Source organism: Pongo pygmaeus, chromosome 14, assembly GCF_028885625.2.
Source record: "Pongo pygmaeus isolate AG05252 chromosome 14, NHGRI_mPonPyg2-v2.0_pri, whole genome shotgun sequence".
In the NCBI taxonomy this organism is placed as follows: domain Eukaryota; kingdom Metazoa; phylum Chordata; class Mammalia; order Primates; family Hominidae; genus Pongo; species Pongo pygmaeus.
The window spans coordinates 45397572-45412540 of record NC_072387.2 but is presented as its reverse complement, the minus strand read 5'-3'; the positions used below and the strand labels follow the sequence as shown (position 1 = coordinate 45412540).

General features: G+C 40.4%; 1 protein-coding gene across 3 annotated transcripts in view; it reads left to right on the top strand.

Moving 5' to 3' along the window:
• SMAD9 (SMAD family member 9) overlaps positions 1-7953 on the top strand; it is a 76242-nt gene extending 68289 nt beyond the window's left edge. For 2 of the 3 annotated variants that reach the window (XM_054446439.2, XM_054446438.2), the window contains one exon: positions 4013-7953. In XM_054446439.2, coding sequence (XP_054302414.1) covers positions 4013-4156 — 144 coding nt within the window. In that variant the 3' untranslated portion in view covers positions 4157-7953. The other variant, XM_063650768.1, reaches the window with a different exon arrangement.
• The last annotated feature ends 7016 nt before the right edge of the window (positions 7954-14969 follow it).

Genomic DNA, 14969 nt, shown 5'->3' with positions numbered 1-14969 from the left:
GAATTTATCTGAATTCAGTAAGATACTCTCCTTACTCTTAGAAAGCATACAGGCACATGGAGGAGATAATATTTATGAATAAGCTACAAAAATAGGCAGGGTTGGTTCTAATACAAGATAATAAATTAAGTAGTGTTATAAAGGTATAAACAATTTGGAATAGAAACATGAGGCGGGTGTGATTAATTCTGAGAGTAGTATATGTTCTGTTGATGAATATTTGTTGAATTTCTCATATTGAATCTTATTAAGGTTGCTATGAAGGCTGGAGAACCAAGCAAGTTTCTTAGTGGGAAGGAAAAACAACTGGGTTTGTGTATGGAAGCGAAAGCCTTCAGTTTCATCACCTGCTATTTTATCTGTTGCAAAGTACTCGCAAATCAGTCTAGTATTTCAAAATCTGGGCTTATCAAAGTATCGGGGTATGTGTGACAGTTTTCATACTGCCATGATTCCATCCAAGGAATCAGCATGGCTTGTTCCAGACATTTTTTTCAAAGTAAATTTTATTAGCACTCTAAAATTACCATGACAAATAATTTTTCTATACTCAAATTGTTTTTGTTATCGTTTTAGTAATTATTTCAAAAGTAAGAACAATATAGTTTCCAATTTTAAAAAACAGCTGCTTGAAATTATTTCTTTCATAGTGACAAAGCAGTTTCGTTCAAATTTAGTGTTTTGAAAGCATGTGTTATAAAGTTCTATTCACAAATGACTTCGAAATCTTTTCAAATGCTCTGTTGCTTTAGTGTTTTGAAAGCATATATTATAAAGTTCTATTAACAAATAACTTCGAAATCTTTTCAAATGTTCTGTTGCTTTAGAAACGGCAGAGGGCATCATTTGAATCATACAGTTTTTTTTTTCCAGGTCTGTGTTTTTAAAATTAGGATGAAATGCCAATATCTCATAGGTAATTATTTCACTCTAATTAAATATAAGCTTATATAGAAATCTGATTTTCCTAATAGCTAGATACATTTCTCAGATAGGCAGCATTTACATTCATAAAGCTACACAATTGACACAGAAGACAAACTGTTCCTAATACTGCAGGAACTTTTAAAATACATACATAGTAAATATAACTATAGATCTTTTTTTTAAACATTTGAGATGAGCAGCTGTAGCTACCACTGGGCTGATGGATCAGATCTCTTTAAGGTTTCTTTCAGCTGTGATTTTTACTGATTCTAGGACTCAGTCAACAAATGTTTATTGAGCACCTGCCATGTGCAGGCCAGGCACGTGGGACATACCAATGTTTACTCGCAGATCTCTGCCCTCAGGGAACCAATATTCTAGGAAGGAGAGATGGATAATAAACAACAGCCAAAACACAGAAGAAGGATGGAAAGAGAAAGTCTGGGGGCAGGGTGAAGGGAATTGGAGCACGGGGGCAGTGGAGTCATCTGCACATCAGGGTGGGCCTCACTGAAAAGGTGACGGGTCAGCAGAGACTGGAAGGAGACATGGAGCTAGGCCCAGGGACCCCTGGAGGAAGAGCAGAAGCAGAGGGAAGAGCAAGGCAATGGCATACACCTGGAAACTCTGAAGAGCAGGCAGGCCAGTGTGGCTGGGGCCTAATGAGCAGGGGAAGTGAGATGAGAGCAGCCGCAGGGAACCATAGCAAGGCCTCCTGAACCTCTGCTAGGAGTTCAGCGGTGACTCTAAGGAGAGGTGGCGAGCTTTTGCAGGGATCAGAGCAGAGCATTTTCATGATCTAACTTCTATTCTTAAAGGATCGCCCTGCCTGCTGTGTGGAGGATAGATATTATACAGGCAAGGTTGCAAGTAGGGAAACCAGTTAGGAGGCTATAGTAATATTCAGGTGAGAGTCACCCCCACCTGGTGGGATCCAGTACAGCTGTGAGAAGTGGAAGGATTCTGAATTGTGAAGGCGGATCAGGTGTGGGAGAAAAAGAGGAAAATGAAGTTAGTTGCCTTCAATCAAGATGGAGAAGACGCAGGTGTGTTGAGATGTCTGTTGCATTCAAATGGAGTTGCTGAGTAGCAAGTTCGATGTAAGAGTCTGGATTCGGGGAGAGAGGTTTGGGCTTGAAAGACAAATTTGGGAATTGTCTGCAAAGGGACCATATTTAACTCCCTAAGTCTGGATGAGAACACCAAAGGTTTGAGTTTAAACTGAGAAGGGCCGGGCGTGGTGGCTCATGCCTGTAATCCCAGCACTTTGGGAGGCTAAGATGGGTGGATCGCTTGAGGTCAGGAGTTCAAGACTAGCCTGGCCAACATGGCAAAACCCCATCTCTACTAAAAATACAAAAATTAGCCAGGCGTGGTGGCACGTGCCTGTAATCTCAGCACTTGGGAGGCTGAGGCAGGAGAATCGCTTGAACCTCGGAGGCAGAGGTTGCAGTGAGCTGAGATCGCACCATTGCACTCCAGCCTGGGTGACAGAGCCAGACTCCTTCTCAAAAAAATTAAAATAAATAAATAAGAAAGGGGGCTCTAGGACTGAGCCCTGGGACACTTCAACATTTAAAGATGGGACAGAAGGGACAGAATCAGCAAAGAAAACTGAGAAAGACCAACCAGTGAGGTAGTAATAAGACCAAGAAGTGTGGTGCTTTGGAAGCCAAGAAAAGACAGTGCATTGATGAGAGGATGTGATGAACTAAATCAAATGCTGCCCACATAACACAAAGGCTGAGAGCTGATCATTCATTTTAACAATATGAAGGCCTTTTTCGATCTTGACAAGAAAAGTTTTGTTGGCGGCTGGGGTGAAACGATGATCAGAATGGATTTAAGAGAGAATGGAAGGAGACAAATTGAGACGGCTAGTATGGATGACTCTTCTGAGGGTTTTTGCCAGAAAGGGGATAAAAACATAGGGCAGTAGCTGGTGGGGGTGGAGAAGTATCTTGAAGATGGAAGACATTTCAGCGTGTTCATATGTTGACGGGAGTGATATAGTAGACGCAAAAGATTGCAGGAGAGAAGGGGAAGATTTGCTGGAATGATGTCTCTGGGAAGGCAGGTCTGGGAGTGCAGAAATGGGTGGACCAGCTTATTTGGAAACACAAATAATTAATCTGTGGTAAGAGGTAGAAAGGCCAAGTATGTGGATGCAGGTCTTGTGGAAACCCTTATTTCTGATGTATTCATTTTTCTCATTAAAATACAAAATAAATTAGTTGCAGGTATGGACAGGGAAAAAGGGGTTGGAGGTTTTAGTGGGGAGGAGCGATCACCTAGGAGGGGGACATGAGATAAGGGACTGGGGGGTGGGTTGTGACTGCTGGGGACATCACAGGTCCACTTGAGGTTCTCAGTCATGAAAGTAAAATGTGATCAGGCAGCATGGTTGTGTTGAAATCCAAGTTTTAAAAAACTCTACAGAGAATCACTGCTCCCAGTCACAGAACTGATGTACTTGGCTGTGATCTCCCTTCATTTTTAAATATCCTTTCATTGATATATAACATATAGAGAAAAATATGCAAATTTTTTTTTTAAATTTTTACTGTCTCTCCTTTGAATGGTGATAAAAGGGAAATTGCCAGGTGAACTAGAGAGAGAGAGAGAGAGAACAAGCAAGCTTTGATAATGAGCCCTGAAAAACCAAGAGCGCCTTCCAGTTCTGTCTTTACCACTTTCAGGTCCAGTCACTGGTCTGCAGTAACCATTTTGTGCAAGACGCTGTCCTGGGCATGAAGGGGTGAACAAAAGGTCAAGTTTCTTCCTTTGTCGAAGGAAAAATGATTTTTCAGTGCTTCCCGTGTGACTGGAGTGCCAGAACCTCTCTAGATCCGAGTATTCAGTTGTGAACCCTGAGGGAATGCACTGATTTGGATTCATCTGAAGGCATCTGGTTGGTGTGAGAGTTGACCTGTGTTTACAGGAAGGTAGAGGCCATGTTCTCTCCCTCTCAGGTCTCAGGAGCTACGCTGGGGTGTGGGCTCTGCGCCCCGCTGAGCTCTGCCTGGGGCTCTGGAGGCTGAGTGTAAGTGTGGCACCATCACTCAGCTCCTTTCTTGTTTTTCAGGGTTGGGGCGCTGAATATCATCGCCAGGATGTCACCAGCACCCCCTGCTGGATTGAGATTCATCTTCATGGGCCACTGCAGTGGCTGGACAAAGTTCTGACTCAGATGGGCTCTCCACATAACCCCATTTCTTCAGTGTCTTAACAGTCATGTCTTAAGCTGCATTTCCATAGGATAGAGGCTATTGCAGGGCTTGTATCATTTCAGATTTGCAACTGAAGTTTCTAAAAACATGTGTAAATACATAGAATGTATACTGTTCTTATTTTTTTTTAATCACCATTTGTTTTGTGCTTTCTAGTTAACCTGATGCCAGTACAGTGCAATTGGAAAAGCAGGCCTTTGGTGCCTGTGCTATAAGCAGCAGATTTTGTGGGAGGAAACAATTGAGAAGCAATATTGGCAACAGTATTTGAAGGGTGTTAGCAGAATAAAAGGCAGCTTTAGTCAGCCGTGTCATTATAAAGCATGTTGTGTGGCCTCACAGAAACATTGAAACTGTTTATACAGCAAAAGTCAGGTATTAGCAGCACTAGAGCAAATATCACTCAGATGAAACAAAGCAGTGAAACCCCTACAGTTTAAATGATGTCACTTTTAGTGCTATTGGCAAGAAAAAAAAAAAAACTTGTACAATGAATTAATGAGATAGGCCATAGAAACTTTATTTCTAAGGTTGACATACCTATAGCTGGGCTCCTGTGCGCATATTCAATGGTACATTTTAAACAAACTGTGATCGGAAAAGAAAAATACTGTGAAGCCAAAAATCATGTTCCCTCAGTCTACCACTGTAAAAACAGAGTCTAATATGGGAAAATAAATATGAAAATAGCATGAAATGCTGTTTCCCAGATTACAAGATAAGACCAGAACTTGGTCCAACAGTCATCCAGGGAGACTCCTGCTTTCCACAGAGGAGACCAGGTTCCTGTCGTGCTGGTTGTTCGTGTCAGGCAGTCCTGCAAACTTTGAGTCTGCGTGCTGTGCATGCCAGAATAGCTTGTGTTTCAGTCCTGTGTCAAGAAGCAGGTGAAACCAAAGGTTGGAGAAAAGCATCACACATCGACTTACACTTTCTCATTTCCCATGTTCCAGTCTCCTGGGAAGGGCACTCTTTTGCCACGTTTTCCTGCCTCTTGGCAAATATTAACTGTTTGCAGATTACTAAAGCAACAGTAAAGACTTTGAGAAAATCTAGACACATTATTGGATCAATGAGTTATTTAACCTAGTGTCTCTAGTGATTATCTAAAGTCTCATACCTGGAAATAAATTCACAAGGAAAGTGATAATAATTTCATAATCATCTGTAATTTCTGGGGAACAGTGGTACTAAATAATAAGACATCTTTTAAAAATATACACAATATTAAAAACCTGTTCTTGTTTTACTTTAGATGAGGGAGGAAAATCCCCCAAATTTCTAGGTACTTTCATATATATACTTGCCATGCACTAAACACTGCATTGCTTGGAAAAATATTTCACACCCTCTTTAAAAATGTACAATTTAAGATGGCAGTTATGCTTGTAACAGACAGCACTTCAGTAATCCAAGAAGTTTCTTCATTTATACATTTTATCTCAACTCTTTCTAGCATTAGTGCACATGGTAGTTTTTCTAATTAAATTGTATTCAAGGTAGAAATGATCATGTGAGAAAGATATATGATTGAGCTACTACTGTCACCTCTTATAATGACTAGTGTTATCTAATAGAAACTTTCATATATACACAATAGAAAAGAATTACTACATTTTACATTGAAAAATGTAATATATGGCCCATGTAGTGTATAGAAAAATCTGTAGTTTATTGGTTCATCAACTATGTATTGTGCACCTACCTATAGGTGTCAGGTACAATATTAGGTACTGTAGAATCAAATGTAAATAAGAGACAGTCCCAGCCCTCATGGAGCCGAGAATCTAATAGTGAATCTGTTTGTACAGACATCTTCATGTTTCAGAACTTCAAAACAAAATAATGCAGTCTATCTTTTGCTTGAAAGAATGTAATTGTTTTCTTATCTCTGTTTTGAAATTTTTATTTCCTTACTCTTCTGCAGAGTCAGGTAATGGATTCCTTGTATAAATGCTACTTTTCTTCCATGTCTCAAAGTTGTTTTTCTTCCTCCCCTTTCTTACCTATTTTCCAATAATTCTCCATCTCCCCTTTTCATGGAAAAGGCATTAATATGGTGAATCTCGTATGGGAACCATTCCATGGGAGAACTTCAACACAGTTTTTGCTCCAGAGATCAAACATAGCTTTCGTGATCTCTTTACCAGCTATCTAACTTATCCTCTGGTAATCTTTTTTTTTTGAGATGGAGTCTCGCTGTGTCACCAGGCCAGAGTGCAGTGGCGTGATCTTGGCTCACTGCAACCTCTGCCTCCCGGGTTCGAGTGATTCTCCTGCCTCAGCCTCCCAAGTAGTTGGGACTACAGGCTACCACGCCCAGCTAATTTTTATATTTTTAGTAGAGATGGGGTTTCACCATGGTAGCCAGAATGGTCTCTATCTCTTGACCTTGTGATCTGCCCGCCTCAGCCTCCCAAAGTGCTGGGATTACAGGCGTGAGCCACTGCACCCGGCTTCCTGTGGTAATCTTACACCTTTACAGAATTAATCTAAACTGGTGGCTCATAAATGACATTAAAAACAAAAAAAAATCTGGATGGAGTGGCTCATTCCTGTAGTCCCAGCACTTTGGGAGGCCAAGGCGGGAGGATCACCTGAGCCCAGGAGTTTGGGGCTGTAGTGAACTATGATCATACAACTTCATTCTAGCCTGGGTGACAAAGTGACACCCTGTCTCTAAACAAAAATCAAGAAACAAAAAATTTGTATTTCCCTGCAGCTTTGGGAAGCCAGAACACAATATTGCAGTGAATCTGAATTTTCTGTGGCAAATTATTAAATTGGCACATATGATCATCACCAGTCATGTCTCATCAAAAGTCTTTATTAAGATGCTTGTAAATTTTGAAGAATTTAGAATTAATGAGAAGTTAACCCTTTAGTCATTGTAACACAATCATATTTTAATCAGCTTTTTCTTTTGCTACCAAGAGTTTCAAAAAATAAATACAGTATTTGATTTCAGGCTTCTAAATGTGCTCATTTAGCATTCATTCCTTGATGTAGACAATAAAAAAAAAACTGAATAGCATTCTTTCCAGGATAACTAATAAAGTAGACATGCTAAGCCTATAAATACATCAGCACTGCAGCACACGTTTAAGGTTGCCACGGACAAGGATCACACAATAGAGAACACTGTAGTAACATTTTGGTCTGCTCACAAGACCCAGAACATTGATCAGTTTTTGTTGTTGGTTTATTATTTTTCTGTTAAAAAATTGTGAAAAGTTTGTTTTAGCTAGATGATATTTTAATAGCTGCGAGTGCTTTGGAACTATAAAGATGTCACTACTTAACACATATACCTTATGTTTTGTTTTGTTTTTACACTCAGTATAAATCAGGAAAAGTTAGCCAACCACCTAGCATTTAGAATCCTCTTTTTTATTGTCTTCTAAGGATATGGATGTTCCCATAACAGCAACAAAAACATTTCATAAATATCACTTGATTGATAGACTGTAAGCACCTGCTTAACTTTGAATGTGTCCCAAATATTTAGTGTATATATATATACATATATATATTCAACAAATAAAGCAAAATATAACATGCATTTCACATTTTGTCTTTCCCTGTTACGATTTTAATAGCAGAACTGTATGACAAGTTTAGGTGATCCTAGCATATGTTAAATTCAAATTAATGTAAAACAGATTAACAACAACAAAGAAACTTTCTATTTGAGTGAAGTCATACTTTCTATTATAATAACTTGGCTTCGGTTATCCATCAAATGCACACTTATACTGTTATCTGATTGTTTATAATAAAGAATACTGTACTTATATGTCTTTTGGCTCATTTTTCCTGTAAACCTCATAGAAGATTCACTGTATGTGGGTCTGCAGCTCCTTAAGTCAATTAATTTTAAACCATTCTATTTTGAAAATGGGATGTTAAATTCCACATGCTATAGAGAAATTAGGTAGTGGTTTTGAATTAAACACCTTAGAATAACCGTCATGAAGTATAGATCTTGAAGATACTTCACAGTAACTTTAGAAAGGATATATGTAGAACCTTTTTCTGGATAGTAGCAAATATGTGATATTGCAGTATATAGGAAAGAATGAACACTTTTATTGTAAACATCTGTACATTGCTACATATTGCCTATTAGAAAGGTGCTAAAAGGCAACTGGTGAGGGAAAACTAAGATGAAATCCAAAGAAATATGAACACATCTAAAAATGTAAATTCTCAATTCCTTTCATCTAAATTTCCTTCTAATCTTAAAAAGGAAGGAGAAACTCTATACCTATAAAGCAGCTTTCTTATTTACTTGATCAGAGTTGTCAATTTTTTTAACAAAATGGAGCTCTGTATTCAAAAAAATTGTTTTGTGGAACTCCAAAATATAAATACATGAAAGATGTGCCTGTTTAGATCCTGGTGGGGACCATGAAGCCTCCAGTTTACACTGTAAGTTTCTGGAGAGCAGTGATTGTGTCTTAAAGTTTGTCTCTGCATCTCCCATGGTTCCTGACCCTGTGCTTGCATCTAATATTTGATATTGGCCTTTCAAACACGAATACACATTCTTTAAACATATCATGGTATAGACATAAAATACTGTCTTTAAACGTCAGCCCGTCTTAGAGAAGAAGTATTTTCATCATCCTAGACTCCTTATATTTACTTGTCAGATAGTTCTTATGCATCAGCAGGCACTGTAGTTACAATGACAAAGTTCCTGCTTTTAAGGATCTTACCATTTTGTGGAGAAAGATGAACAAGTAAACCAATAATAAGCAGTGTGCTGTCAGCTGTGACAAGCTGCTGGGACCACCGAGTGACATCTACATCAGGCCCTGGGTGAGTACCAGGGAAGGCTTCTGGGCCGATCCAAGTTGCCATCCTTCACGTCAGTTCTCTTAGTAAATTATCCCAGGCATTCCTAAAGCAGGTTAGTGCCTGCTCTCTGTGTTCCCATAATACTTTAATGGTCAGTATCAGTTCCTGCACCCCACTGTTTACTTATCCATCTCTCTGCCAGGCTGGGATGTCTTTAAGGACGGGGATTCCATTTATTCATTTTCAGCATTTTCCAGCTATTGTTTGTTTAGAAAGGCTTTTGGGGATCACATTGTAAAGGCAGAAATGGTAGTTGTTTTTAACTCTTTCTTTGAAAATATCAGAAAGTATTTAGCTTCTCCTTTCAAAATAAAAAGCATTGCAAGCCTCCAACTGCATATCATATAACCATGCACAGCAGATAGGGATCAGAAAAGCATGCTTGTGATTCAGTTTGGAAATAGTTATCCAGCTGCATAGCAGTAGCAAGGAAAAGTAGTTTTAGCAATTAAACAGTTAAAATTGTTTTTATTCTAAGCATTTAATTTATTTTCACAATGTGAATTTGAGTATGACAAGCATAAAGAATTTTGATGTTATAACACCAAGTTAACAGACACTAATAATTCTGAAAGTTTACCTCTGCATGATCACTGATATTTCCATTATTTGCATGCGGCTGATAAAAATGTTAGGTATGGCCTCAGAATGACTCTTAATCTAAATGCCAATGTTAAATGGAGTAAGTATAAGGAAAATTATTTTCAGTTTGGTTTTTAAGCCAAAGAGAATTCACACCTGCAACGTGTTCTTTGAAGAGAACGCTTGCAAGTGGCAGGCTAACTTCTCTCTAGTCTCATCATTTAGGAAGGAAAAATTATCAAAACAGGCCAGGAGCGGTGTTTCACGCCTGTAATCCCAGCACTTTGGGAGGCTGAGGCGGGTGGATCACCTGAGGTCAGGAGTTTGAGACCAGCCTGGCCAACATGGTGAAACCCCGTCTCTACTAAAAATAAAAAAATTAGCTGGGCATAGTGGAAGGTGCCTGTAATCCCAGCTACTCAGGAGGCTGAGGCAGGAGAATCGTTTGAACCCAGGAGGCAGAGGTTGTGGTGAGCCGAGATCGTGCCATTGCACTCCAACCTGGGTGACAGAGCGAGACTCCATCTCAAAAAAATAAAAAATTAAAAATAAATAAAAATCATCAAAATAATCCATTGATATTTAAGCATAATTTCAAATATTCTGAACATCATGCTGTAAAAGTGTTTTGTCTTTTTTGATGCCATAACAGTATATACTTTCTTATACATTCAGTCTTCAAGCTAAATATAATACCATTTTATAATTCATTTGTTAACACACTTGCTTTTCTTGACCCAATTATTTTAAAACAAATTAAATATAGCCCATCACTAAATGAATGTGGAAAGTGAAATTTGTCTTAGTAAATATTGAAGGGTATAGTGAAATGATTATAGTACAATGTTTAAAACATGTTGATATGCAATAAAATATTTTAAACAAAATCATTTCTTTCATACACCATGAAAAAATGTTAAATTGATTTTTTTCTAAGGGAGTTTGTGAGATTATAGATTACTGTGAAAGGGGTTTGCAAACCAAAGTTGGCAGAGTTCCTATTTGTTTCTCCTGGTTTGGCATAAAAAGGAAATACAAAGCTCAGTGCTGAAGGACAAGAGAGGGCTCTTCAACTTGCTGAAGGAGTGGAAAAGAACTAAAAGGAATGGAAAGAACTTTTGTGAAACAATGATCCATTGGCATTATACCATATAAATCATGATGGCTTGACATAAAGGAGAGAGGCAGAAATAGGCAGGAGCTTGGAGGTAAAGGGTTTTGCATACTAAACTGAGACATTTGAACCACAGGTTCTTAAATCTACAATGACAATTTAAAGCATTGCTACTAGTTACTTTAAAAAGCAAGTCTATGATAGACCCTCCTTGGGGCCCCCTGAATCATGATCCCCCCATCCTTGCTCCAGACATGCTACAGATTGCTTTGGAAAATCATGTTAGAAGACATCTCAGAATTTGGGAGTTTAAGGTTCCAAATTGTCCCACTGCTTATAAGCTTTATCTCTATGAGTTCGGTTGAGGTTTAGAAAGCTTTGGGTAAGCAGCAGAGGGCACTCAATGTACAATAAATATTGTGTATTCTAACTTGAGGGAAATGGTTTTTTGATTCAGAGTATGCAATTGGCTGGGTGCAGTGGCTCATGCCTGTAATCTCAGCACTTTGCGAGGCCGAGGCGGGTGGATCACCTGAGGTCAGGAGTTCGAGACTAGTCTGGCCAAAATGGCAAAACCCCGTCTCTACTAAAAATACAAAAGTTAGCTGGGTGTGGTGGTGTCTGCCTGTAGTCCCAGCTACTTGGGAGGCTGAGGCACCAGAAGAGCTTGAAACCGGGAGGTGGAGGTTGCAGTGAGCCAAGATTGTGCCACTGCACTCTAGCCTGGGCAACAGAGTGAGACTCTGTCTCAAAATAAACAAGAAAACAAAGAGTATGCAATCATTTTTCTTACAAGTATTATACAATCTAGTTGGTCACTATTGTTTATACTAGCTAAATTTATCTTTTAAATAAGCAAAATACTAAGCAGTGCTTGTCTTAGAAACGTAATGAGATTCACCCCCTACCACTGGAAGACTTTTATTAATTTCCTGTTGCTGCTGTAAAAAAGTGCCACAAATTTTGTGGCTTAGAACAGCCTAAATTTATTTTACAGTTCTTACCCTTACAGTTCTTGAGGCCAGAAGTTTGAAATCTGTCTCACTGGGATAATGACAATGTGGTGGCATGGCTAGTTCCTTCGGGAAGCTCTAGGGGGAATCGTTCTCTTGCTTTTCTTTTTTCTTTTCTTCTTTTTTTTTTTTTTTTTTTTTTTTTTTTTAGCTTCTGGAGGCTGCCTACATTCCCTTGGCTGGCTATGCTTTTCTTGAATCTCTCTAACCTGTTGCTTCCATCATCACATCTCTTGTTTTTCTGTAAGCAAGCATTCCTCTTGTAAGGACACCTGTGATTACATTTAGAGCCCATCCAGATAATTGAGGTTGATCTCTCCATCTCAGAATCCTCAACTTAAGCACCTCTGCAAAGTTCCTTTTGCCACATAAGACATCAACAAGTCCTGGAATTAGTACATGGATATCTTGGGGGGGCATTATCCAGCCTATCACAAGACTCTACTACTGATACTAGAGGGAGGCAGAAGTGCTGGGTAGAGAAGGGTTGGGTCCCCAGGCGAGGGCTCCACGCTCGGGCCTGTGCCCACAGACCTAAGTGAGAACAGGGATTCCTGTTTTCGCACCCAAATGTTGCATTTCCCAAGACCACTCTGGCCTGCCATGCCCCCATCCCATGGCCCTATAAACCTGAGACCTTAGCAGGCACAGACACAAGTGGCTGGACATTGAGAGGAGCAGAGAAAGAGAGTGGCAGAGAGTGACAAAGCGGGAGTGGCAGGGCGGCATGGCAGAGAAGGGAAGAGGCATCTGAAGTCTACCGAGAACAGCAGGACTCCAGGGGAAGATCACGTTCCCACTCCATCCCCCCACTTCCGGTTCTGCATCCATCTCGCTGAGAGCCTCCACCACTCAATAAAATCTTGCACTCATCCTTCAAGCCCACGTGTCATCCGATTCTTCTTGTACACTGGGCAAGAACTTGGGATACAGAAAGCTGTCACACTGGCCACTGCCCTTGCAATAAGGCAGAGGGTCTATCGAGCTGATTAACATAATCCTTCTGCAGACGGCAAAGCTGAAAGAGCACACTGTAAGACAAGCCCACTAGGGATTCGGGAGTCACAGACAGCCATCCCTAGATGCTGCCGTGAGGTCAGAGCCCAGAAGCGCTCCCCACAGCCTCTGCACCTGCCTGTCTGCATGCTCCTCCTAGGGGTTTGAGCAACAGGGAAACCAAAAGAGTGAGCCATACCCCTGTCGCATGCCCTGCAAGGGGGATAAGGGAACTCTCGTTTCACTAGTTATCTTGCGCTCTAATCAGAACCATTATCAATGGAAGTTAATGGTTAAAAACCACTATCTATTGTTAATGTTATTAGGTTGTATCCATTTCCTTTAACATAGGGTCCCTCTTACAGCTGTCAGCTGTCCAATAAACCAAGAATTTGACTGACTTACTGTGTAACTATGGTAGGTTTCACTTCAGTGACCTCCAACGAGCCACACACATCCCAGTGTTGATGGCCACCCACATGACTTTGGGTTAGCGATGTGACCTAATTTGGCCAATGGCATGTTAGCAAGCATTATGCAAGCAGAGGTTTGAATGAGTACTTGCACAATGGGGCATGTCTTCTTGGAACAGTACTCTTGGGAGCAAGCCCCCATGCTAGACTACTGAATGAAGAGATGTCTGGGGGTCAGGTGCAGTGGCTCATGCCTGTAATCCTAGCACTTTGGGAGGCCAAGGCAGGTGGATCACCTGAGGTCAGGAGTTTGAGACCAGTCTGGCCAACATGGTGAAACCCAGTCTCTTAAAAATACAAAAAAAAAAAAAAAAAAAAATTAACCAGGTGTGGTGGCACATGCCTCTAATCCTAGCTACTCAGGAGGCTGAGGTAAGAGAATTTCTTGAACCCAGGAGGCAGAGTTTGCAGTGAGCCAAGATCGCACTATTGTACTCCAGCCTGGGCGACAACAGCAAAACTCCGTCTCAAAAAAAAAAAAAAAAAAAAAGAGATGACTATGGACAGAGACTTTGGAGAAGGGGCCAGCAGAATCTCTAAAGGCCCAGATAGTAAATATTTTTGGCTTTGTGGGCCATGTGGCCTCTGTGATTGCCACAACCACTCAGCGCTGCCACTGTAGTGCAAAAGCAGCTGTAAATAATACCTAAGTGAATAAGCGTGGTCGTGGTTATGTTCCAATAAAACTTTGTGGACACTGAAATTTGAATTTCATATAATTTTCACATATCACAAAATATTTTTGTTTTGAATTCAACTACTAAAAAATGTAAAAGTGGTTTAATTACTGAAAATGTAAAAATTACTGCTCATGGCAGTACAAAAACTGAGCATGGGTTGGATTTGCACAGGGGCCTTTGGTTTGAAGCCTCCAGCTCTGGAGGATGGGAGGTCATCTTGACTGTCCAGTCATAGCCACACTCCCATCTGAATGCGGCCTCATGAGATACCCCAAGCAAGACTACCAGAAGAAACTCTCAGCTAAGCTCAGCCAACCCACAACATTGTGAGGAAAAAGAAAAAAAGAAAAGGTTGTTATTTGAGCCACTGTGCTTTGGGGCTTTTCAGTTACCTAACACACGGAAACAGTAGCCAAACCTGTAGTTTTGCCTATCATTCAGGTGTTTGGAATGTTGATAAAACTTTGCCTGCTGTTCATCAAGAGGTCTCAGGTAAGTAGCTTATCACAAAATACAGGCAGTACCTGCAGTTTATTATATGGTTGCTACTCTGGTTCTGATCAATATCTTGTTCAACTTGCTATACCTGTATGGCAACTATTTAAGAGATTTCTGTTCAAAATTATTACTTCCTTTTCCAAGATCATGTGAGAAGGCTTGCCATTTTGGTTGCTAGAAATAAACCCATCAATTCCTGCCTCCTATTGATACAGGCAGGAGAGAGCCAAATGCCTAGGCAGACAGGAAGGGTCCCCAGAGAACCTCTGACCCATCCAGGTCATTGTGCACAGGGGGCTTGCCTAAACACACCCACGGTGAAAAATTCTGTCCCTTAACATGTGCACAATATGGGAAATAACAATATGGAATGGCTCAGACTAAGGGCTCATATGCACACTGAGGGAATGGGGTGGAGCCACCAGGAATTCATGCCTTATGCAGGGGAGGAGCCTGGTCTCCAGCTTGTTTGTGGTGACCTGGTATTCAATTTGTGAGGTGGGAGCCTACTGGTGGGACCCCCCCTCCCTTTTTTGGTGAGAGTTTTCTTTTCACTTAATAAATTCTGCCCTCCTCACCCTTCAATGTGCCCT